Genomic DNA, 26,984 nt, shown 5'->3' on the forward strand with positions numbered 1-26,984 from the left:
TTGAGAGAACATAGGAATGTGATTATAACACCTGGGCAGGAGGCAGTTCTGGTCTCCATTGAATATGGACAGCGCCCCAATTTTGCTGCTGCAGAAGATGGGTCCCTCAATGCTCAGCCACAGCTCACATTTCCAATTAAATGGTAAAGAAAAACAGCATGACCGCTAGCTCTGAATACCTCCTCCACTATGCTTTGTTTGGTACAGCCATCATTGCTCACCCATTCCATAAAAATGTTTTCACCGGCAAAATATGCATCAGTCTAATTTAACCAGGTCATCCATCGACAGTAATTCCAAAAAGAAAGTAACACATTGTATAGACCTTCACAGTGTGACACTGTCTTCATAGTGAAAATACAAGGTGGCTAAGCCGGAGACATCAAGCAAAGTAAAGGCACTTAATACTCCAACCAGAACATGCGCACACTATTTCATAAATAGTTGTACAATATTTTTAAATATCAGACATGTCACTTTATTGATTAGAAAGCGATTTTTTTCACAATAATGAAGTTCAAAAAGTACAATTGCCATCACAGAAAAGAGTAATGATCTTTTAAAGTTTTTCGAACCAGAGACGTCAGAAATATTCCTAGGTTCCCCTACTTGCCCAAAGTTAATGATATGTGAAGGATTCTAAAACCCTTCAAGAAACTGTTTCAGGCAATAGCAAGTAGACCTGCAGTGCTTACAATGCCCACAGCATTGCAGGGCCGCAGCTTTTAAAGTTCTGCAATTAGAGGGCTAAGTCTAGACTCATTACATTGGCTTCTTTGTGTTAGAACTAGGTACTGATCCACACTGCCTACACCACATTCTTAACACAACTTTCAGCGCTCCTCCACTGCCAGCCCGGCCATTTTGTCTTGTGCCTGCTCCACATGGCGGTCATTTTTGGGACTGTTTGGATAATCTCGTTCTCCAAAAATTGTGCTTCCAATTCGAACATTTGTGGATCCAACCTCAATCTGCAAATGTAGAGAGAAGCAGTTCAGATTAAATTAAAATGGTCTATCAACAAGTGAGCAACCACAGAAATAGATCGATAGCTACCACAAAAGACATGAACATTAATTGACGAAACAAAAAGAGAAAAAACTATTTTAAAATATTAGAAACCTAGAGTTTAGTTGAATGATATTATTTACCTTTTGTTTCCCAGTGCGTAATTACATTATCTTCAAAATTTAGAAGAGTTTGCCTGTAATTCCACTTATTTTCAGGTTTCCCTAAAGCATTCCACAGTAAAATACCTTGTCAATGTGATCATTCTTGTACTGGATTTACAGAGTTGCCTTTTAAGTGCGTTTCCCTGTCCAGTATTCATAGCTGTGTGCGGTTAGCACTCATTTGTCCTCTGTATATTTCCTATTGGCAGCTACATAAACCATAGTTTGGTAAGTAAAAAAGAAACAACATACTAGTGGAATGCTGCGAAGGTGAAGAAGTTAGATGCACACACCTGTACACGTTTTATCAATTTAAAACATCAACAGATTAAGAAATGTAATTAAGATGTAAGTATTCTGCAATTACAAATATCAATGCAATTTCAGAGGGGTGTGATAAATGTATTTGTCCTCTGAATGACAAAACAAAATTGCATTCTATCAGACAGAAGCCTGTATTAAAGTTTATGATCTGAAAAACATAAATGAAGCTGCCAATCTCTGCCAGATCACAAATACCTGCCATGCTGCAGGGCTACGTATGAAAATAGCGCTAGCGTCTGTAGTTTGTGCTAAATTTGTAAAAGAATAAGTGCTGGTGCCCGAACTTTAGAAGCCAGCAAAATCGAGGGCTGGGGTGCCGTATACAAATGCTGTATAGCCTGGATTCCACCCTATGCTTCTTAATCCACTAGGCATTCCCTCGCTCTTTATCTCACTCCTTCAGGTTTCTTTTCGTTTCTGCTTTCTCCCTTTATCAATGTTTTTCCTTCACACTCTTCCTACTTCTGTTCTCCTTGTGTGTTTTTCTATCGGTTGTTGTTAGTGAAAGTCTGGGGAGGAAAAACAAGTGCTGATTCTCAAAAAATATGAGCCTGTGAGCAGACCTGCACAAAACAGTACACATCTAAGCAAAACTGCCAAACTGAGATTCCATTGAGCCTGGAATAACAAAGCCTGGTGTAGTTTTACTGACTGTCCAGGACAATCTATCGGTCCTGACACAGCAGGCAGCAAGCAAAAGTTGACACCCTAGGTGGTCACAACCCACCATATAACTTAACATGCAGAAGATCAGGTACATGCATCAATATTGCATTTTGCGATTCCTTAATTGCGAAAAATAAGGAATCGCAGTTAAGGAATTGCAAAATGCAATGCATCAAGAAATTGCTAAAAAAAATTGCGATTTCTTAATATTCCTTAATTGCGACTCGCAATTTGAGAGTCGCATTTAAGGAATACCTCCCCATTCATTCCTATAGGCCTAAAGGCCCATAGGAATGAATGGGAAGACATTCTCAATTTGCGATTAGCAATTAGCGAATCGCAAATTGAGAATGCGATTTCAAGGGTGCAGGGGTGTCCAAAGAACACCCTGTTGCACCCCTGAAATCAATCTGTGCACATATGTTGTGTACACACATGCCCTTAGGGCAATGTGTGTGCACAACATGAAACTTTGAAAAATGCACAAAAGTGCATTTTTCAAAGTTTTCGCAAATTACCATGAGGTTCAACCTCCTGGTAATTTGAGATTCCTTAAATGCAATCGCAATTTGAGAATTCGCAAATATTTGCGAATTCTCAAATTGCAAGGGTCTTCACCCTTCATGCAAACCAAAAAGCAGATTTTGCGATCGCAAACGGCTGATTTTTGCGATTCGCACCGTTTGCGATCGCAAAATCCTTTGATGCATGTGCCTGATAGTGTGTGCTAAATGAATGTATGACGTTACAACGCATACATTTACAATGCACGCCTTTACAACGCAGTTTTTACATCGCAACATCCTTTACAACGCGTTCTTTTACAAAGCATACCATTACATCGTATTTAAGGTAAGTGTTGGATAGTATAGGGGTAATAATTACTATTCTAACTCCAGTGAGTGCAACAATAGGGTAAGTGTTGGATAGTGTAAGGGTACTATGCATTGTAATGACTTGCAATGCAATGCCTGCTTTGTAATGACATGCGTTGTAATGACATGCGTTGTAATGACATGCTATGTAAAGGATGTTGCGTTGTAATGACTGCTATGTAAAGGTAATGTAATGACTGCATTATAAAGCTGGTTTCCCGCGCTAAATTGGGACCTGGGCACTTACTGGAATTTCACTCCATTAAACACTGTACTTAAGGATGATAGAGTTTGATTTTAGGTATAAAAAGAACAGCATTGCCAACTTCAGCAATATTTCTATGCTGCAGCATCAGACAATGATCACTTGAGAACTAAGCAGCTGTACATGCAAAGGAGCCCTGTATACTTAAAGTTTTGTCTCCTGTCAAACTCATACTGTGAGTCGATGTGGGAATTAAATACATGCAGGTAACACCTCTGGTCTTACATCAATCCTTAAAAACCTTTCTGAGCCCACAAGGCTGGTTACATGAGGAAAACATGCCATGCCATGACCCCTTTGTTTTCACACTCTCCCCTTTGAACATTGCCTGTATATGAATTACCCGTTATAAATCTGTGTGCATACACCCCATCTTGCCCCTCTTAGTTCATCTGCTCCTTTTGTGCAGTTGTCCCTAACAAATTCTTCTCCATCCACTAGCTGAGTCAATATCTACTTTATTCACATTTTGGACCCCCTGTATGTAATTTTCACCCTAAGCACTCAGTACGCAGACACTACTTCACTTTTACGAAAATCCCCATGCATCAGATGAAGTGAATTGATGAGAACACGCAAATGGCATTGTTCATGGATGTGGCTACATCGAAATAGCCCATGCCTTTACAGTAGACTATTCGGACCACAAAGCTTTCGTAATAAGACAGTTTTTGAAGGGATTTGCTACGCCACTTGAACAAACCATTTTATTGCTTTCTTTTTAGGGTTGCTATTGAATATCAAATTCAATAATAACTTTATTCGGTTTGAAAGGCCATAAAAGTTTTACATCCATACTTTCTGCAATAAAATGTTCATATGGCATAGTTACAGAGGCATATAAAAAAAATCAGTATAAAAATCAAAGAGATGGCATTCGAAAAATGTTGATAGGGAATATAAACTATAATGCCAAAAACCCAATGTAATAGTCTATAATGTCAACCATAACATTTTATGAATGAGGATAATTGTTATTAAAAGCTTACAAAACTTCTGTTAATCTATATTGACTCATAGAGCTTTCTTATAGGCATTGCAACTTTAATATAATTAGAGACTGCAGTGCAAATAGGCAAAGTAGACAACAAATGCATAAAATTAAAACCATCTATATAGGTACATGGCCGGGTTTCCCTCAAACGTGAGGCTAAGAATTTTCCCCTCGGCTCTTTATGAAGGGGACAGAACAACATAAAGTGCAAAGTGCTCTGATCTGCCAAATTGTCACATGGAAAAGGCGTTAATCTATCAACCCATCCTGCTTGTTTGGGAAATGCCACTTAATAGTGCAAGGAGCTTAGACGAAATCTAGTAAAAAACAATTGTGTTTGAGAATTGGTTGTAAAAGTTAGATACAATTACTGTTCTGCGGTGAACAAACATGAGGGACTCGTCACTACCATTTGTAAGCCGCACTTATTTGTCCCAGAATAACGCGCCTCTTTTATAATGGCTTTCGCATTCATATGGATGCATGCAGGATTGTCATAGTAGTGCCCCAGGCCTATCTCATGAAATGTATCCTTCACAAAGCGGAGCCAAGGGATCGACAATGCACTATCTAAGTTAGTACAGTCCTCAATGACTTCCCTTCAGAACATTAAGTCCTCAGATAGCCAGATCTTTGCCCAAAGAAGCAAAGGGGCAAAATCTATTTGATTTTCAAGATAGTCCAGCCCCATGATGACAAAAAAGTGTGGGGCACTATTTGGGGTCGAAAATAGCCTTTCTATAAATAGATTTCCCAAGACCTGCAAGTGTCTGCTTTTGTGGTAACCCCAAACTCCTGCCCCATAAGATGCCACAGATAAGCATTTAGCTTTGTAGAGAGGAAACAATTATGTCACTGGCTTGTGGCCTAACTTGCAGGCAAAGCGGAATAACCCCTCCACAACCAAACTAGTATGTTGGACCCTTGCAGTAATAAGGGGGGGGGGTCCCAATTCATAATGTTATTAAAAATTAGCTGTCAAAGCCATTAGCACTGTGTCATCGCATTAGATAATAGTGGGACCAGGTTGTCTCCAATTTTAGGAAAATCTAATTCCTTCTCAAATAAAAATGCTTCTAAGCCATTAGTATATAATAAAAAAAGAAATGGAGCTAACATGCACCCCTGCCGAACACCTTCTGGGTAGACAATGGACCCCTTCCTTTGCCCCCTCCCAAGACCTATATCTTATGGTAACTGTAGTGGAAGTATGAAGCCTACGTAGAAGGGAGATGAGGGCTTCTTCAATACTCATTTTCTTCATCAGACCCCACAATTTCTCCCGATTAACGGAGTCAAAAGCACTGGACAAGTCTATGAAGGCCAGGTGGCTAGAACCGCTACTGGCACTCAGGTACTTGCCCATAATCAGAGACAAATTGAGGCACTGTTATATTTCTATTGATTAAATGTATTTTGCTCTGTCCTGAGGTTTACCCCGCGACCATAACTCCTCTTCGCGGTCAAAAGGTCAACACAATACTTCTTTTGAGCTACTGTCTCTTGAGGAGTTGTTGGAGCCATCGTTTGAGAACCTATCAGCTATTTATAGAGTGTAACCATTTCAGTAGCTGTTGTAAAAAAATGTCACACTTTTACACTTTTGTGCACATAAGCACTGTGCTGTATCACCTTCTTTACAGCTCCTATAGTGGTGTATCACTTTTTTAAAGCTCCTATAGTGGTTTATGACTAAAATTATGAAAGTACAAGCAAGAATTACACCATCATTGAGGCTCAGCATTGCATGTTTGAAACATTATTTTGCAAGTTCAGACTGTGTAAAAATTCAGAACTTCCTCTTCTAAGAGACGTACATTTTTTTTTAACAGCAACATTTCTCTTTTATTTTTCGAGAGTTAATTTCTACAGTCCAATGTCTATGAAACATATACCATACCTCAATTCAGTGTAAACCACTGGTCAATCAGAATTTCCACCAGAGGCTGTACAGAGCAAATCTAACCCGATCTTGCCACTTCTCTGTAAATTTTAAGTTCATGCTTTTTATTCTCAGTCTCAATATGGCTAATGATAGAAAGTAGTATAAAGGGGATTTTTGCGATAAGATGGTTACTCAAAGCTTGGGCTATATACTGGTCTGTGGATACAGGTGTCAAATAACAAGAGTAAAAAAACTGGGGGAAAAAAGGTCATGCTTTAAGGTTCAGTTCCTACAAAGAAAGTTGGAGGCAGGAGCCAGATGTGATAGGTTGTAATTGAAAGCCCAACAGGGAAAACTAAGAGGATATAGAATGTGTAGGAAGCTGGCTCTAAATATACTATACCAAAATGAGTATAGTGTGCAAAGAGTCCAGGGGAACCCCAAAGGTAGGCAGAGGTAAAAGTAGATAGCACCTCTCTATTTGTGGTATTGTGGGCTAGCAGTAAGGCTTTATCAGAGGGTAGTGTTAAGCATTTGCTGTACACTCTCAATCAGCAAATGATGTCACACACTCAAAGACTGAACTCAGAATAATTTTGTTTGTATAAATATATTAATTTATTTTATTTCTAGAACCAAGCCAAGCCTGGCCCAGTTAAGTGTAATAAATGCTTTGCAAAATCTTATGCAGTGTTTTACAAAGGAATGCAAGTTCAAATGCAATTTATTGAAATACAGGTAAATTAAAAATGTCAAAATTACTTTTCAGTTACATTTCAGATTACTTTTTTAAGTTACTTTTTCTACTCAGTGTGATATAACTAGATAACACACTGGGACATTTCATAGAGAAAAGGAAAGTAAAATAAGTTTTGCACAGCTGTAGTTTTTCAGGTTTTCATACAAATCAACTCCACACTTAGAACATTTTTCAAAGGAAAATAGTCATTGTACTCCTATGGAGAGAAATAAGTTATCGGTAAACAGGTAAGTACTCCGTCTCGGGGGTTGAGTTTCTAGGGTAAGAACAAGGGTTCCCCCAGGGGCAAGGATACACTCTCAAAGCACTCTCAGGGGCACTAGGGCGGACGGGTGCAGAGTGCTGAGGCCCAATGTTATCCAATGGGGGATAGGGGGCCTCCGGTTGGTGCCTCTTAATGAGCAGGCCACAGGGTTGTGGGAGCAAAGCTCCTGGTGTTACACTCAGTACAAATAGGGATCCAAGTTAGGACCCAAAGTACACCAACAGCGGCGCAGGGGAGGATGGGTGCAGTGTGCTCTTTTGGGGTCGATTGCCCTGTTGGTTTCGCTGGTTATTCTCTGGTTTTGACAAAGACTGCAGGCTGAGGGACAAAGATCTTCTGGAGGTGACCACCGGCTGAAGAGGTAAGTTGGATGCCTCAGGATGCTGGGACACCGTCGGTTGGGCCACCCAAGGCCGTGGGACGTCGGGTGCAGGGGTTTCTTTAGGCATCGGGTTTTCTTACCAGCTCTGGTCGTAGTCGGGAGGGGAGGGATCCTCCAGAAAGACTGCAGGCGCACAGAAAGGGTCTAGGCAGGTCAGAGATCACCTCGTGGTGTTGGGCCACTCACACTAGGACTGGGGGCGTAGAGTGCAAAGTGGTACAGACTCGCGAATTTGCCCGAAACCAGAGTCTGTGGTTGAACAAATCTGGTATTCACAGATAAAGTCTTTGGGGTGCAAGGCAGAGCAGGTCCTTTGGGTTCTTGAGGCTGCTGGCTGAAGGACACACCAGGACTTTGCTTCTGTAGGTTCAAGGTGGGGTAAGGCCAGAATGTCTGGGATCAAGTCAGAGGGCGCCCTCCTCAGCTTTGACACAGCTTCTTTGGCCCTTCTTTTCTTCTTAGTCGCTTCTTGTCTGAGGAGGCAAGGGTCAAGGGTGCCCTAAATACTAGATTTAGGGGCGTTACAGGTAAGTAAAGGTTGGGACCAATTATGCCACCTTTCAGTGGGAGGGAGGCATATGCCTCACTCGGATTGGCTGGGTGCCCCCATCTGCAAGATGGTAGAGACTGAGAGTTGTGCTTTACCTTGCCTCCCCCCACCTGAGGGGTGGGATTGGAAAAGGTAGTCACACCTCCCTTACTCAATTGGTTTTCCTTCAGATTCTTCCGTCCCAAGTGGGGGTCAGAACCGGTGGGGCCTAGTTACTGGAAGCAGCAAAAGGCACAAGGAAGCTCACAAAGACGGCAAGCCTTTGAAGCTTCCCCTTCGAGGACCTTGCCCGTCCGGGAGCAGGCTTAGCACATCATCCCAGGATGTGCAGTGTTTCAGACCCCCGTGAGCAGCAGGCGGTCAACCCAGGGGTCCAATAACAGGTCTGGTGGTGGCAGCTGGTGATCACCCACTCAGCCTAGACACCAGTGTTAGGTAGTTTTTCAGGGGGCATTTTAAGCGGCACTGCATGGATTTTTCATTAAATTACCCACTGTCATCAGTGTGAGTTTAATGTGCTGAGAAGTTTGATACCGAAATTCCAAGTTTTCAGTAAAGCCATTATGGTACTGTGAAGTTCGTAATGACAAACTCCCAGCACCATAAACTGTTAATGGCATTACTGCACTTCCAATGTCTAAGAATTGGCTTAGACACTGTAGGGGTACAGGGCTCATGCACCTGCATCCTCACCACTGGTATAGTGCACCCAGCTATTGGGGTGGCTGATCTATGCCATGGAAGTGGGTCGTAGGCATGGCACGCAGGGATGTCACTAGCATCACTTTGATTTGTTCCAAGAGTAACTGCCTTCCCTTAGTGATCGCACCCACCACCCTAAAACATGCCATCATTTGAAAGCGTAGCCAATACCAAGGAAAATCGAGCAGAAATCAAAGCTTACACTTCCGAACAAGCCACAGAAATTTAGGCATTAATTAAAGCTACCAAATCTTTTGATAACCACAAAGGATCAGTCACTCAACAACTGAAGCACTTGGAATTTATTTCACGAAGAGAATTAAACTAGAGACTTCATGCATCCACTCTGATTCAGTATCATAAGCACAAAAGGATAAAAGGATTCCCAGAGGCTTAAGATTAGCTATAAAACCCATGTTGTTCCGGTTTCAATTTAATAAACCATTCATGAATAAATGGTATGCGGTGCTTAACAAGTGTTCCTGAGACCTAATTCTACTTATTGTTGAAGAATTGTCCAAGACCATGAGGGCACTTGAAGAAGAAATCCACAACACACATCAAGAATTATCAAATCGCTTGGGACCAGAAGAATGGTCTAAAACATTGGAACAGATTAACAACAAATTGGAGAATTACAAGAACGCAAACCAAGAAAAGTTCAAGAAAGACACTACTGATTATCGTTTTAAAGAGGTATACACATGGGCAGATCTGTAATCACAACGTAAGCCATACAAGAATACACACACTTCATCTGAAGAAAGCATCAGATCCAGACAGAACTCTTTTGAATATAGATGCAACCAGAGGTGAAACCGGTTTGCTGAAGCCAAACAAGTTCAGACAACGTGGACACAGGTGTCACAAGTCAAACGGAGTCTTTTTTATCCAAGGGCCAACATCCAACACAACCACCAGACCCAATATCGGCGGAAAGCCAACTTGAGGCGCGGCATAAACCCGTAGAGGAAAAAGAAAAGAGCAGGCCAAATTTACGGAGTCAGAAAATATTGTAAACAATATTTCATCACAGGAATTCACTCCTAAACAATTGCACATTCTCAACTAAAAGAACATTGTTCGTCCCTACATACGACACCAGCATGCATGAAACAGAGATCGCACTATGTAGGTGTATGCAGGCTGTAAGATTATGCAATTTTTTTGACAACATTCTCACTGATAAAAGATCCAAAGATGAACACGAATATTTGGAATTCAGACCCAAAAGCACCTTTACAGCACCAGTATCCCACAAAATGATTGATACATTCGAATATCTGGTTAAACAAGAGCTCAAACTAGAGTTCAAATCACGCAAAGGAAGAAATTCGTCCAAATCAGAGAAATCTATTTTGAAGCAACTATCTGAAAATAAAAACTTCATCTTCCAGCAAGCGGACAAAGGAGGTGCTCTTGTATTTACGGACAACACTTACTACCAAAACAAAGTATTAGAACATCTGGCTGATGAAGCTACATAATTCAGATTGGACCATGAGCCTACCATTGAAATCAGAGACGTTTTGATCAAAATTCTTGATAATGCTCTCGATATGGATTGGATTGCTCAAAAGACTTGAAGCTTTTTGATCAAAGAATTTCCCAAGTGACCACATATTTATATGCTATGAAAGATACACAAAAATCCAACTGACCCACCCTTCAGACCCCTTGTGTCTGGGTGTGGGTCACTGTTTGAATCTTTGGGAAGATACATAAACCAATTTCTACAGCCCATCGTTCACTTATGGAAATCATACATGCGAGATACTACTGACTTGTCGCGATTACAAAATCTGGACACCACCAACATCAAAGATTGGCTGCTATGTACGACAGACGTGACCTCACTCTATACCTCGATTCCTCTCTAAGAAGGGATAGATGCCATTGAATGGGCACTGATGCAACAGCCTCAAATTTGCATTCACAAAGTTTTCTTATTGGAATTTCTTCAATTCTGTTTGCAACACAGCCGCTCCCGTTGGGGACAGGAGTTATTACTACAAATCAGTGGGACCTCCATAGAGTTTGGGGGGGAGCTCCCACATATGCCAATACATAAATGGCGGCCTTTGAACAAGAACACATCAACGAAGATTGAACATTTAGTGATGTAATGTCGATACATCGACAACATTTTCTTGATCTGGTTTCAAACAGAAGAAGCATTGAGCAACATCATCATGCTGTTAAACACCAAAATCAACAGAATTAAATTCACATACACTATCAGTAACATGCAATTGCCATTCCTGGATGTTCTAGTCGAGAAGAATGAAGTAGGAATTGAAACCAATGTATTTGTCAAACCCGCTGATCGCAACAGCATTCTATTATACCAGAGTTTCCACTCTTAGGTTTTTTCTTCAGAATCTAGCATACTCTCAGATGTTGCGTATAAAAAGGATTGCTTCTACCAGAGTCAAATACGACCAGGATATTATTCGCACCAAACAGACATTTTTACAACGAGGATATCCTTCGGAAATAGTCCAGAAAGACGCATTGAAAACATCGACAAGAATGAGTTATTAACTACCAAACAAAAACCAATCATCAACTGCATAGTTTTTGTATCTACATTTTCCACCAGCTCTAGAAGCATCAAAAAGGTGGTCAATAAAAGCTGGAAATTATTACAACAGGAACCCGACTTCGGTAATTCATTTCTCGAACCACCATTACTTGCCTACACCTGAAGCCAAAATATCAAAGAGCTATTAGCAATGAAAAGGAACAAATGCCGCAGCAACCATACAGGCATGAAAAAATGAAGCAATTACATCCATTGTAACAACGTGATGCAACAGAAATTCATCACACATCCCAGAACTGGAGAAAAAATTACCTTGCAAGTTTCATCTGATTGCAACACAACCAACGTTATTTATTGCATAAAATGCCCTTGCGGATTTCTTTACATCAGGAAGACCGAACAAAAATCAAAATAAGGACTAGAGAACACAAAAACATGATTCGAACAAAGAACACTAATTCCAATCTGGTAGTGCACTGGTTGAAACAATGCCACAATATAGCCCAAGTCCGTTTTTTGATTCCGGAAAAAGTGCAATTTAAAGAAGGGACAGATCCCAGCAAAATCTTGTCCCAAAAAGAAGTCTATTGGATCAAAAAATTCAATACAATGATGCCACTGGGTCTCAACGACAAATTGGACCTTAGTTGCTTTTATAAACATTTCAATGTAGCCTAAAGCCTTCCATTTATGCCCCGTACTATTTTATGTTTCCTACCGTGTTATCGCATTCACATTCTGTTAGTCACTTCACGTTCCTCACGATCACACAATAGTCACCAGTGTTTCACTACACACACAGCTTCACATATTCTTGACATGTCCAAAGAACAGCACTGTTGTACATTTAGTATCAACAACTTGGGTATTTGCGCGTAAATCAACATTGAGTTGCAATATGTTTTTTCTATATGGGAGTTGACACTCGTTTTCAAGATTCATGTACGATTAACCCATGTACTTTTAGTTCGATCATGGTGCTTTAGTTGTTCAAAACCAATGTTGTCTTACGGGATGGCAATTTTAATGACACCTTCGGTAGATGAGATCATCTTAAGGTCACTATTTGAGCATCTCCTTGTTTATATATTTTTGCTATGCCACCATGAGGTAAACTCGTAGCAGTTTTACATTATATCATCACAGTGTTAACACGTTTTAGGCCTTATGTACAGCATGGTTTCATATTTTTATGGCCGAGGAGCGATGCACTACATCGATTTATTTTTCGTATCACCTCCTCTACTTCCACACACCATCTCTGTGGTTCCCGACATATACCTTCCAATATGGCTGCCATCATCGTTCAGATACTAGTCAGTTCAGAATATGGGAGGAGTAACTATCAAGTGACTCGCACCTAGTTGGCGGGTATCCATCCAGCATTCATTTCAAAAGACCAGCAGTCAGCGTCTTCTCCAGTGCGTGCAACTGCTGGTATTGAAAGGAAGATTACTTTCAAGTTTTCGATGTGCGCAGCCTATCAGGCGATTATACACTTTCTTTTTACCATTACATGATTCCGGGGTGCTGACGCAGTGTTTTCTTGGCCAGGCTTTTTAGACTTCACCGAACGCTGCAGTACATGTTACAGGTATTCAATGCATGATTCTACACTCACTGTGTACTACATTGCTTGTCTAGACCAAGCCTTAAAATATTAGTGGTTGTCCTTTTAGGACACAACAGCTTTATTATTCCCTCATCTCTTCCTCCATGCAGTTTTTGCGTGTTAGTAAGTACAGAACACAGTGTTTTTTGTCCCAGCGTGCACCTGAGGAATTTCCTACAAACTTGTTAATTTTCACGCAATGATCATTGTTGTTTCAGCTTCACAGCAAGCACTGTTTTCATGGGTTACAGTACTCACGTTGAACACACATTTCACCTGTCTATAATTTTGAGCACCGTTGCGTACTCCCTTTCAGTTCGTTGTTCACGATACTCATTCACATTGGATCTACAATGGCTTCTATTGTTGCGTCTTTGTTTCCCACTGCCAGAGTCAGAGTCAAAAATACTTTATTCGATTATTTTAAAATCATAAAAGTATACTACACACACATTTATAAAAGAATACACATATATACACACAAATCAATGATACAATACAATTACAGGCAGTTGTTAAAAACGATTAAAAACGGTTAAGAACAATTGTGTGGGAAAAAAGTCAGAAATTTAGAACATTAGCAATAATTCATATACCCAAAAAAACCATCGGATTAGATATATAGGAAGTTAGGAAGTTTCAATACCATGCTACTTCATCCTGAAAGCCTGAACACAACCGGGAGCAAAATGAACAACACATGATGGAAAAAGTTAATCTACACCTTGGCTATTCCATAATTCATTCCGTCATAGAAGTATTCAGTAATCTACGCCTTTTGGCGCGCATTGCTGATACCAAAAAGTTAGCAACCCCAAACATCACGATAGGGGTCTCCATGAGTTGTAGGAACAGCAATGCGGGTTTCACTTGCTTAAATCCCTTGTCCCTCAGAAGTGGTAAAATATATTTTTTCCTTCCCTCAATAAAAAAGGGACAAAAAATACAAAGTGTGTCAAGTCTTGATCAGTGAAGGCATCACATTTACAAGGAGCATTATCCCTAGGCTTATTCCATTTCAGATATTCACCCAATAGGAGATGCATCTGGTTAAAACGGAATTTCGTCAGTAGCCACCGATGATATGGCCTATTCACTACCATCAAATAAGGCTGAATAGCCATGGTTGATATTACTGTGTAGTGTGCCCTCACTGTAGTTTTCTCGATTTCCTGGGTTTCACGATGGGTGTTTCTATAGTTCATAAATTGGACTTTGATCCATGTAACATCGTCTTTACACAGCCTTTCCGGATTACAATACAATTCCGGGCGGCCCAATTGTGGAACTACGGATTTAATGTGTTTCAGCCATTTTATGTCTTTGACTCTATCTCTCCCCATACAGTCGCTGATAATTTTCCGATTTAGAGTCAGACTTGGATTCAACCATAATTTCACCCAGAGGAGTAGTGGGGCCAGGTTAAGGGCATCCTCAATATGTCCTTGCCCCAATTCCGAAAGGACTGAAAAAGAGGGTGTGGACTGTGGTAGACCCAATAGGGAACGCATGGACTTGTTCTCTTCTTTCTGTATTGGGGCAAGATCCTTATATCCCCAAATCCCAGCCCCATATCTAGCCAGGGCCAGGGTCTTGGGTCTATACAGGGAAAGTATGGCTTCAGTAGGTTTCCCTCCCAGTCTCTTTGCGAAGCTCAATATGGCTGAAAATGACCTTCGTACAGCCATCGCTTTATTAGCAATCTGGGGGGGTCCAGGTGCCCAAATCATCGAAAATTACACCAAGGTATGTAAATGTTTTAACTTTAGACAATATCACACCATTACATCGCAAGGTTTTTGTAGTTTTCTTTCCTTTCCCAATCGACATAACGTGAGACTTTTCCATATTTACTACCAGATCTAATTTCTGCATAGAGGCCCCAAAAGAGTCTAGGAGTAACTGTAATCCATTTGGGGTTCTGGAAATGAGGACCGTGTCATCGGCATACATCAGTACGGGCAGAGGGGACCCACCCATGCTAGGTATATCTGGTGTAGCTGTTGATAAAACTGAATACAGTGAGTTGATATACAATGAGAACAACATGGGGGCTAAAATGCACCCCTGTCTTACCCTGCTCGCTGATTTAAACCCAGCGGTGCATTTACCATCTATTGTCATACGCACTGATGCAGTCAGATCACTGTGCAAGTAGGCTAGGAAATTTACCAGTGCAGGGTCCAAACCCATCTCCAGAAGAATTGTCCACAGCTTCGACCTATTAACTAGGTCGAAGGCTGTGGACAGGTCCATAAAAGCCAGATGGATTGACCCCCTAGCAGCAACAGTATATTTACAAATAGTCATATACAGATTAAGACACTGTTCCTCAGTACCCCTCCCCGTTCTGAACCCATATTGGGTGTTACATAAGATTTCATTTTCCTTTTCCCACTTATTAATTTTGTTTAAAATGACTTTGCCTAGGATCTTAAATGACGAGTCGCGCAACGATATCGGTCTGTAACACCTAGGGTCACCCCTTTGGCCCTTCTTAAAAATTGGAATAATGATAGAGTGTGACCAAGAGGTAGGTATATTAGATTTATCCATGCAAGCTAGATTAAAAACATTTGCAAGGACTACGGACCACACATGAGAGTGTGCCTTGTACATGTCAGCGGGAACCCCGTCCGGGCCAGGGGCTTTACCGCCAGCTGTATTTTCTATGGCATTTTGTACTTCTTTCACAGTGATTCTCACTGGGGTGTCTGTGATTAAAGAATCTATGGGGGTGAAAGGAGTTATGGTGATCTTACTGCCATAGATGTTTTCAAAATGGTCCAACCATTGTTTCTCAGTGATGTTAACCTCCAATACGTCATTTTCTCTGCCATTAAACAGAGGTGAGTTCACTATAGACCAAAATTTGGCACTGTCCCTCAGTGTTAGTTTGTCATATAGTGATTCCCAAGCCTTATCTTTAATTTCTCTCTTGCGTGCCTCAGTCGTTATTTTATATTCCTTCCTGAGTTTTGACACTTCTACTGTATTACGCGGTATACATTTCAAGGCTTCTAGTAAGTTTTTATGTGCCTTGGAACATTCTGCGTTGAACCACCCCTGCGCTTTGCGTGGCTTGTTATTAGGTTTACACGTAAGTGTCTGAGCAACATTTTTGCATATTACTTCAAAGGCTTTTATAACGTTCCCTCCAGAAGTCAATGGGTCTCTGCAAATATTCAATTCTAGGCTAACTTTGTCACACAAATCATTAAAAAAGTCATCAGCAATGATCCTAGACCATTTAACTCGTCTGCCCTGGTCATGAGCCCGGATTGCTGTGGGAAAAATCGGTTGTTGACCAGTGTTTATTATGGTAGGGTTACTATTAATTAATTCCATAATAACCGGGTTGTGGTCACTAAATGCCGTCTGAGTTGCATTATATAAAATGACATTCTTAATGATACTAGGTGACCCAAAAATGAAATCAATGATAGTGTTACTACCCCTGGCACTATATGTTGCCACTCTATCTTTAGGGTTCTCAAAAACGGGTTCTGATATATCAAGATTTATCAGCAGTTCTTCTAAGGCTCCCCCTTTTACGGAGTGTTCAAAGTGCGGGTGAGTCAGATAATCATCTTCCAGGCAAACACTGTGATAACAGTTTAGTTCACATAGATGTGTATTAAAATCACCTAAAAGTATATAATGAACAAATGTAGATTGACTCTTTTTGTAATCATTTAAGAGATCGGCCAACATAAGAATATTTTCACTACCTTGTGAACCTTCTGTTGAATTATAAAAATTTACATAGAGGATTTTTTCCCCCGTATTCATCAAAACCTCTAATACTAAGCAGTTAGGAGAGTTAGCATTTATAATTTTCATCGCCCCGTGTGGCTTACTGAGATTAAGAGCGCTAGGCCTCCCTTACTTCTACCCCTATGCGACTTTTGTGCTGCTGCGAAAAAGGATACATAGCCTTCTACCCAGAAGTTACATTCGGTATCCCAAGTTTCTTGTAAAGCAACCACATCATGTTGTTTTATTATTTCAAGCCAAAGTGTGTCGTCCCTTTTGGCTTGAAGACCAGAGATGTTCCATGTCATTAGTTTCAAATTTCTGGTGTCCATGATGTTTCCACTGCCAGAGTGACTCCGATGGATTTTGTGCACACAGCAAAGCCGCAAACAGTTGTAGCTGCTCTGTATTCTGCTTGCCCCTGAATCGTATGTTATGCATGTATTCTATGGTTAAGGTATCCTTCACCATGAACTTGTTGACCATCTCTATTGGGGGCTGTCATTAAACTTGGTAGCTACAAATACTGGTTACTATAATCGGGTAGTAATCTAGTGGTTTATTCCTGTTTATTTTACAGTGTCCCCTGAAGAAGGGAAGGTTGGTCCCGAAATGCATAGGGCTTCTCTCTATTGAGCGAAACATGAAATAAGAAGATTGTACTTTATTTCTTTTGATCCTGCACCAGAATATATGGTGTAAACCTATTGAAATTGTTTGTCAATGTGTTTTTGTCCCTGTAAAACAATGAAAATGTGTTTGGACATGCATTGAACACTATGTTGTTTTTTGGATAAACACAATTGATTAATGTGACAATTTCAGCTAAATATTGCGATAAAAGTGTGAAAACATTGCACAAGTAGTGCACACAGTTATTTCAGGCAATTGTTGCTGCTTGATTAATTTGTATACACAGGGATGTATGCCATGTCGACTCTTCACTTTGTTCTGCACCAAAACACGGGGCCTGCATGGGCAGTGTGTGCGAGTAAAGGTACAGGGCCTCGAAGGATGGCACACTAAGTGCTGCAGCCCTTAGAGGCCTTCACTGGCCCCAGTGCCCTTGGTACCTGTGGTACCATTTACAAGGGACTGACCGTGACCAGAGCGAGCCAATAGAGCGGTTTTCAATGCAGTTTTAGGGAAATAACATAGGCCCGGATACCTGTTTGGCAGGATCCCAGCGCACACTCAAAGTACATCAGCAGTTTAGCAAGAAGTGGAGACAACCATGCAAAAAAAGAGGGCGTTTTCTTTCAGAATGGATTATAGTTCTTAGAAGCGTGTCATGTATTGCAAATCAGGATGAACCCATTTCAATAATAGGAATATCTAAAGTTCTAATGATCTGACCTTTACTATAAAAAATAAATAAAAAGAGTCACAGACAACCTGTTAAACGCAGACTAACATTTTGTCCATTATGGCCCTGTTTTAACACATTACTTCAGTGGCCGCACCAAAGGTAAATAGAAATAGAAGTGGGCCACAACGAATCAAGGGAATATTTTGACGAGGGATTCTGAATGACATCAAACAGGCAATGACAGCTGAACTCAAGTTGCCTATGGTGTCACATAGAACATAGAGGTTCAAAGCAACACTGTTAACCACTCTTATCCATCCCCAATGTTACGTTCTGCATGACCTACCCAATTTACTTGCCCCTGCTTTCAACAGCTATGCAGGGCAGGAGTCAAGATGGAGCCATAAAACATTCAATAGAACTGCATTCAGCACCCTCATAGACAGTTAATATAGCCATAAAAGTCATGGATATTTATAAACATGACTACAGTATTCAATAAACGTTGTCAATCCTTGTAAAGAAACAGACAGATACTTTTTTCTCTCATGAGCGAAAATAACAAAATCCAATTGTTTCTAGAAGCTTTTCACTGTTGGTTTAATCTGTACACTGACACTTGCAGCAAAAATCAGCCAACATTCGTTTCGTCTTTAGAGACTTTCAAGATTTCAGATTAAAACGTAAGAAATATTTTGATGCTAATCATAGTCCTTGCCCAATTCTTATTTTCTCTGCCTCTGAATGCAACAAAACGATTAAAGATATTCAAGATCTACAAATGTTGTTGTCTTTGGAAGAAAGTAGTGGGACAGCACCGACTATTGGTGAAATTTTGCAGGATTTAGACATAGCCACAAATTTAAAGACTGACATCGGTCTAAGGACAAAATCTACCTTTGTACCCATGTTACCACCAGAGAATTTTATTAACTTGTTTTATAAGGCTGTAACAAAGGATCTATATATGTTAGAAGACAAACTACACCACAAACGTGGCAATTTTAGAGACAACTGCAATATAACAGAACGTACAGCATTACAACAACTGTCAGGTTACACCAAAGTGACAATCAAAGAGGAAAACAAGGAGGGCAACATTCTTATAATGAAAATAGAGTACTACATTAAGGAAATTGATAATCAACTAGCGGACACTAATGAATACAATAGAGTACCACATAATCCACTTGAAGAGATAACATCACCTATTGAATAGGAACGGAGTTATTGGAGGAACTCCTGCCTGTTGACAGACATGGAATTTAAATATCTTTGTAGTCCATCACCAAGTGCCCCAAGTATCTATACTCTACCTAAGATACAAAAGAATTGCACCTTTCCACCAGGTAGAACCCATCATTTCAGGGATTGGATCAGCTACGCATTATCGGAGTATATTGACATTTCTTTGCAGCCCATAGAACAAAACCTACTAGTATTCATTAAAGATACAAAGGACCTATTGAACAAATTGGACGATCAAGTTTGGTCAAGAATGTTAAAGTAGAGGAGGTGATGTCAATGCTTTATATACTAGCATCAAGTTGGATAAGGGCATGGAGGGTCTGACTTACTTTCTGTCTAAATGGGATGCCACATTATATGAGCACACTCAGATGATTTAGGATCTTACACGTCTCACTTTGGAAAACATTTTTTTTTTTTTCAAAACCTTTATTATAGCATTCAGTAAAAATACAAGTATGGGCCTACAACCGCGGGGGCCGGCCTCTAGACAAATTAAAATCTCCGATATCACAGTATGACACAGCTCATCAGCCGACAACCCAGAGGTCCGTCAGCGATTCAGGATAAAACTTGTATTAGATTGCACAACTGGGTTCCAGGATGAGACAGAGGATTCATTTTATATTTTATAAGAGAGGATCAGGTGCCATACAATCAAACAGAATGCGGTGGACAGGGTAAGAAACAGGATATGCATGTAATAACCACTATAATGGAGAATTGGCGCCAGAGCATATAGATCGGTACAAAAGAGCACACAATATACATTCCATGTTGCGCCAGTACTCGGAGCCTGCCCACCCAGGAATCAGGATATCATAGGAGCGTAAGCACGAAATACAAGCACACAATAAGAATCCGAATGATTCGTAGCTATACTGATCCTTTAAGAAAGAGAAAGAAAGGCCATAGAAAATAAAAAAGGCAAAATAAAAAAAAATAAACCTCCAGCCCCCCCACCATGCACCCCTGCAAATGGCTACAGCCTGACCCCACTAGCAGCGTGCCTGTCTCCCCTAATAACTAAAACCCCAAAGGTAGGAGAAAGAACGGAGGAGGGCATATCCATGTGGGCTCCCAGCCCCATTAGACCCCCCGCCTGAAACAGCCAACCCTATCACTAAAAGACAAGTTTAAGACAACAATATAGAAGAAATTAGAGGGTACCGTGAGACACCGCCCAGCCTCTTAGAGCAAACAGTTGCAGGTCCAACACTTATGAAAGCCACGCCAACCCTTCCCGACCCAGTCGATCTTAACCTTGGCCCTTCCGAACAAGAACACGAACCCCTCCCAGCGAGACCCCAAGGCACACAAAAAAGCAATAAAGAAGAAGAGAGTCATCAGAAAGCAGCCCATGGCTACTGGCAGGCAGTGAGTCCACAGGAACTGCAGACGCAGACAAACTCTCCCTCCTAGTTGAACAGTCCCAATGTGTCTTGCACAGGAGTCGTAGCGTCACTAGGAAAGGAGAAAATGACCACAAAATGAATGGAAAGTCACAAACAAAACTCTCCGGGAGGGGAACGCCTGACGTTATCTCCAAAGCCGGTGGAAGGTTCAGCAATACCATGACATCCTCTAGAACACCGTCCCCCAGGGCACCATCCGATGGTTCCAATACTTGTTTCCTCACGGGGTTCTCGCACGGAGTCAAAATGGCAGTGGTATGAATGGCTGTAGATTCCTGTTCGAACAATAAGGCTGGGCCCGGTTCCACCAGGAGCATCTCAGATAGGCGCGTGTCCAATTTGCTCAACAAAGTATCCACATGTGAGCGAAATGCCCAAAGTTCTGCCAGTATTGACCTCAGCGATGGCTCATGCACCGTTCGATCCATATTCTCATGCCCGATATCAGTCACAATCACCTCCCCGGGTGATTCTGGGGAGGTGGGGGACAGACAGGACCACAAACGTGCAAATGCGAGGGGTCAACCCAGTTAAGGCCGCAGGCCAGAGACCCCGAACCACTGGACCCTGGCGGGCGCAAACCGGGTCCGCGGGACGGTGGTCCCCACCCGCAGCCAGCAACAAGCTGACTCACCCCTCGGTCGATGGTGAGCAATAAAAACGATCGCTGTCAATTTCGGGCTGAATTAAAGCCTCCACTCCGGTCGACCGGACCCAGCCCGATTCTCCTGGCCGATGTTGTTGCACTACAGCCCGGCTGTGAAAGTACTCCAGGCCCCGGCTTCGCCGCTGGAGTAGGCCGCAAACTTCAACTCGATGGAACTTCGTCAAACAAGCCGATAAAAGTTTCCGGATTTCACCATCGGAGTGCGGAACAGTTCATGCACACAGAGACTAGGCGTAAAGTCAGGATAATGTACAGGATATCGTGACGGGTTACGGAGGTCGGCGGAGCCGGGAGCCTAAGCAGCCATCTTGCTTGCTGACGTAGTTCCTCCTCGGAAAAACAAATTTTTTATGCATAATGGTATTTGGTTTAGGCAATCATCTGGAGTTGCTATGGGATCAGAATTCTCACCCGCTTTTGCTAATATTTATATGGGATTTTTTGAACACCATATATGGAGAGTTTGTCCGCCCAACAGGACAGGATCAATTATTTATTGGGGACGATTCATAGATGACATCTTTATGATTTGGAGTTGAGATGCCAAAACTCTTAATGAATTTGGATCACATCTCAATAACAACGTGTACAATTTGGGATTTACACGTCAGTAGGAAGGAGATTGACGATTTGGACATCCCTTTGTATATAGAAGGTGGAAAGATCACATATAGACTTTACCACAAACCTAATGCTTGGAACTCTGAACAACATGCATATAGTGCCCATTCTATTATGCAAATCAAAGCAATCCCTTTTGGAGAGATGATGCGTTTGACAAGGAATTGTAGCATTGACACGATCTTTGAAAAGTAATCAGATCGTCTGAGATTCGGATTTACAACTAGGGGATACGATAGAAACACACTGGATAAAGCACAAATCAAGATAAGGAAGAGATCACTCTCAAACCTCCTAAGAACAGGGACAAAAGAAAAAGCGACAAAGATGTAATGTGGCTCTCATCACGCAATACAATTCACATAGTCAGGAACTTTTTAAAATCTTACATAGGCATTGGCACCTTCTGAAATTGGACCACAGCTTAAACAAGTATATAGCTAATAAACCACAGATCACATACGGTAGAGGTAGGACACTTAAAAGTATTCAATGCCCATCCTACATTCATCCAAAAAAGACAGGACTACCAAAATCTTGGTTTCCCAAGAGATCCATGGGATTTTATAGGTGCACCTCATGCAATGTTTGCCAGTATGCAGCAGAAAAAACAATGAGCTTTTGCTACAATACAGGACAGGTCTATCAAATAAGACATTTTATACACTTCAACACCAAATATGTGGTGTACTATATGATCACAGAATAATATCTAACTGGAAATTATATGTGATGTGTTTGATGTATTAGTTGGAATATTATGGGTACAATAAGATAGTACCAGTATGTTAAGAAAGAGAAATACCAATGTTCTGTACTTAGTCATGCCATCATGCAATATGTCTCCTGCTATGTGTAAATAAGAAGGTGTAAGACCTCAGTGGATTCATTTAATCAATCTTATTACCTGAAAGTAACATGTACCAAAGAATTTTCTATATGATATTTACCTTCATCTCTTTTCTTTGTCTATTTTCCCACACAATTGGGTTAGTGGACGATACCATGTCTCTATTTAACCAGAGACAATATAGGTCTACCACTTGACACTTGGCGTGTTTTTAGACAGTCAGAATATTGCAGCCTTGAATGGATATTTGAAGATCTATGGATTACACGAAACCCACAATGGAATGATGGTTTTGAATGCCTGCAGAATGTAGGCAATTTTTAAATCAGATGGATATGTAGTAGCTTTGAAAAAAGTTTTAGTCAAAATCTGTACTACTCACGTATAGTTTTAATCATGTGCACTAGGAAGAAAAAAAACCCCTTTTGGATAAATTTGAATTACTCCGAGACGCGTTTAGCTTGATATGCGAGGCATTGTATACACTAAGACCACGATATATTGGACTTTAACCTCTCCAACATGGCGGTAACTGGAATCACCTATCTCACCTATCAGTAGTTTTCAAATGGGACTGTTTTGAATCTTTACAATATGATTTAGTTTCCTACTTTAGGGTCTTTTTGAGACATTTGGTAAGTTTAATTTCCTGTATACCTTTATCAAGTAGTGGACACGAGCAGACTTTGTGGCCTGTTATCTCTACGTTATGCAAGACTTAACCATTTCAATATGGCGCTGCTGCTTGTTCCACTTCATGGAGCTGTTGACAAATTGGACTGTCTAGATACAATTGAGTCACATGACCAAGACGCTCTACATATGTAATAGAAAGATGGATGTTCAGGTTCATTCCCCAGTACAGACTCGTGTTTCGGGATACTGTTGCGGTGATACCAGGCAAGTGCACTCACGTAAGGCTCGATTGAAGATTGCTAATGAGACAGAAGCTCTACACATCTTAGGGCACAAGCAGTCTATAACTATCTTCATTTTTTTTTTTTTTGCAGCGAGGGAGCTTACCATGGACTTCCGCTATACTTCTTAAATAATGTGGCTCATCGTAGCAGTGCACCCATGGTTTGAGAACCAACTTTTATATTGCGTATTTATTTACTATGTATTCATTTTGAACACTCTGACGTAACGAAGTAGAGTTCACTTTATTGACTGGCTCAACTTCGAACACTTCGGTTTTTATATACTCTAACGTAGAACATTGGGGTATGCATGGGTATATTTCATGTGTTAATGTTTGCCTGATGATGGGCACGACTGCGTTATATTCCGCTTAATGATCCTGATTTTGAACAGGATCTATGGGGTGATTATGGGGCATCTGTGATCCTTCTCTGATATGACATAATCTGGACTTTTTTGTAGATAACAGCCTGTTGCTTGATATACTTTTGCTTGATTCGAGCCTGGACTTGATTTTGGAATCGTGACTGATATGCTTTATTTATTTTGAAGTAAGTGAACCGCTAACATTAGCGTTATTGCACGTTTCTACAGTTTCATCTCCAGTTTTAAAGTGGATTTCCTTTATTCTCATTATTCCAGACACTTGGGTTAGCAGAATAGTTCCAGCCATTATACATGGGCTTTCATGGCTTTTTGCTACAACACATGAAGATCACTAGGATCAGGAATACAGAACTCCTGGGTGTATGGGATACTATTAAAACTGCCCCAGCTGGGTGAATTCACCTTGATCACTACTTTTGGTGAAGGCTTGACTTTACAATCACTGAAAACTTTTCTTTAATCTTCTCTCTCAGTCTTTGTATACTCTTATTTCCATGCAATTAAATTCTCTTTTCGATATATTAAAATGGCATAAGTATCTAGGGTTATTTCTATACATGTTTAGAATTTTAACATATGAACTTACAAGTATCTGCAGTCTAGCCACCATTTGTGTATAAATATCAAGAAACATGTATTATATCTATATTCCTGCCTTGAAAAAGTATTTAAAGAGGAAACACATGTTGGCTGATCTTTGCCGAAAGTGTCAGTGTACAGAATAAACTAACAGTGAAAAGCTTAGAGATACAACTGGATTTTGTTATTTTAGCTCATGAGAGAAAACATTATTTGTATGTTTCTTTACAAGGATTGACAACGTTTATTGAATACTGTATTCCCGTTTATAAATATCCATTAATTTTATGGCTAGATTAACAGTCTATGAGGGTGCTGAATGCAGTTCTATTGAATGTGTATTGGTTGGACATTTGTTTCCTAATGCACAAGAGTCACCGTTGGTAGTAGGGTGCAAGAACTTTAATAGCACCTCTGTGTATACAATTGTTCTGTGAGTTTTTGTACGAGGTGCAGTAATTGTCCAGTTTGGGTCCACTACTACCATGTATAAGTTTTGAAGATGGAGCCATACACAACATGGCATAACATGCCTCAGCCCCTAGATCATGTCAAATTTTGTGTTGTGCCACCCCCCTGACCACCCTCTGGTTATCATGGCACCCTTAAAAAATACCCGGCATCCTACCACACTCCCACACAGCCCTCATGAAAATGCCGAACGCCAACGTTAAAGAAACAATTTGCTTAGTGTCCTGCCACCCACCCTCACCGCGTTCTGCTTTTAAAACTCCCTCTCGACCCAAACTTTTTAAAGAACCCAGTGCCTTCCACCCACCCACAACACACTCTTCAATCTACGATTTTACTATGGAATATCAAGACTAAAATTACCCAGAGTAAGAATATTGAGGTACACCAAAATTGTGATAGACAATATTGTGTTGGGCTTCCCTAAACAGTCTTAAACTTAACCATCCAAACTTTAGCTTGGTTTCTGGTCCAACAGGCTCTAAATGAGCTCCTAAGTACGACATACGTTGTAAGACTTGCATGTGTATTAGTAATGCTGAATAAAATACAGGATTGTTTTCTGCTTAAATAAATTCATCAAACAATTTGTAAAGCACGCTACTCACCCTGTAGGGTCTCAAGGCGCTGCTTAAATGATTACGGTTTGTGCATTGTGAGCGTCGCTGCACCACGTGACTCGGGGCCACGCCCACCCACGTAGCCACGCCCACTCCAGGAAGTTAGAAAAGCGCCGTGCTCGCTCTCAGCCGGTGTTGACCAGCTAAGCACCCTGAGGCGGAAGCCGGGGTGTCTGTGCTGCCACTAAACTAGCGTTATTTTTAATCTTGTGAATTGCACTTTGTTTCATGTTTTTCATGTTCGCATTTTAAAACAACTTAAAACGCACTGAGTCAGTTACCTTTTCTCTTTGCACTAAACAGCGCCTGGAGGGGAAGACCTCAATTTCTCCTCAGCGTCGCTGCACCACGTGACTCGGGGCCACGCCCACCCACGTAGCCACGCCCACTCCAGGAAGTTAGAAAAGCGCCGTGCTCGCTCTCAGCCGGTGTTGACCAGCTAAGCACCCTGAGGCGGAAGCCGGGGTGTCTGTGCTGCCACTAAACTAGCGTTATTTTTAATCTTGTGAATTGCACTTTGTTTCATGTTTTTCATGTTCGCATTTTAAAACAACTTAAAACGCACTGAGTCAGTTACCTTTTCTCTTTGCACTAAACAGCGCCTGGAGGGGAAGACCTCAATTTCTCCTCAGCGTCGCTGCACCACGTGACTCGGGGCCACGCCCACCCACGTAGCCACGCCCACTCCTCTATCCCCGTTATACCATGCTCACCACTCGACAGCGCAGCGGTCGAGCGCAGCGGGCACACCTTCAGCACGCCGAAGACACGCCAAAGACTAGCCCGTCTGTGCCCGTCCGTGCCAGGACGGGGCACGAGGCCGAGGCTCCCACTCCCACTGCTCCTCCTAGGCTGGTAAGAACATCTGCCGCTCTGAAAGCGTTGCACCCTACCCCCAATCCGAATTGCTCTCTGTCCAACCTTCACAAAGTCGGAACTCATGTTTGCTCCGAATGTAAACTATCTACCACCGTATATCAACCCTACCCCGACCCATTTAGGAGACATAGGAAATGCAAACTATTACGTAAAAACGTGCCGCCAACATACGTATTTTACAGTACAAACTGTCGATCATTGCCTAAGCATAAGCATGATATTTTCAATCTTCTTACCGAAGAAAGTCCTAGCGCTGTCTTCTTA

At 41.3% G+C, this 26,984-nt stretch overlaps 1 protein-coding gene across 1 annotated transcript in view; it reads right to left on the reverse strand.

The window, feature by feature from the left end:
- Positions 1 to 454: 454 nt before the first annotated feature.
- The window catches only part of LOC147683583 (pyridoxal phosphate homeostasis protein-like), an 82,838-nt gene continuing 56,308 nt past the window's right edge, over positions 455 to 26,984 (reverse strand). The window contains exon 8 of the mRNA XM_086943982.1: positions 455 to 971. Coding sequence (XP_086800108.1) covers positions 834 to 971 — 138 coding nt within the window. The 3' untranslated portion in view covers positions 455 to 833. The remainder of the gene's footprint in view (positions 972 to 26,984) is intronic.

The sequence above is a fragment of the Lissotriton vulgaris genome, chromosome 11, assembly GCF_964263255.1.
Source record: "Lissotriton vulgaris chromosome 11, aLisVul1.2, whole genome shotgun sequence".
In the NCBI taxonomy this organism is placed as follows: domain Eukaryota; kingdom Metazoa; phylum Chordata; class Amphibia; order Caudata; family Salamandridae; genus Lissotriton; species Lissotriton vulgaris.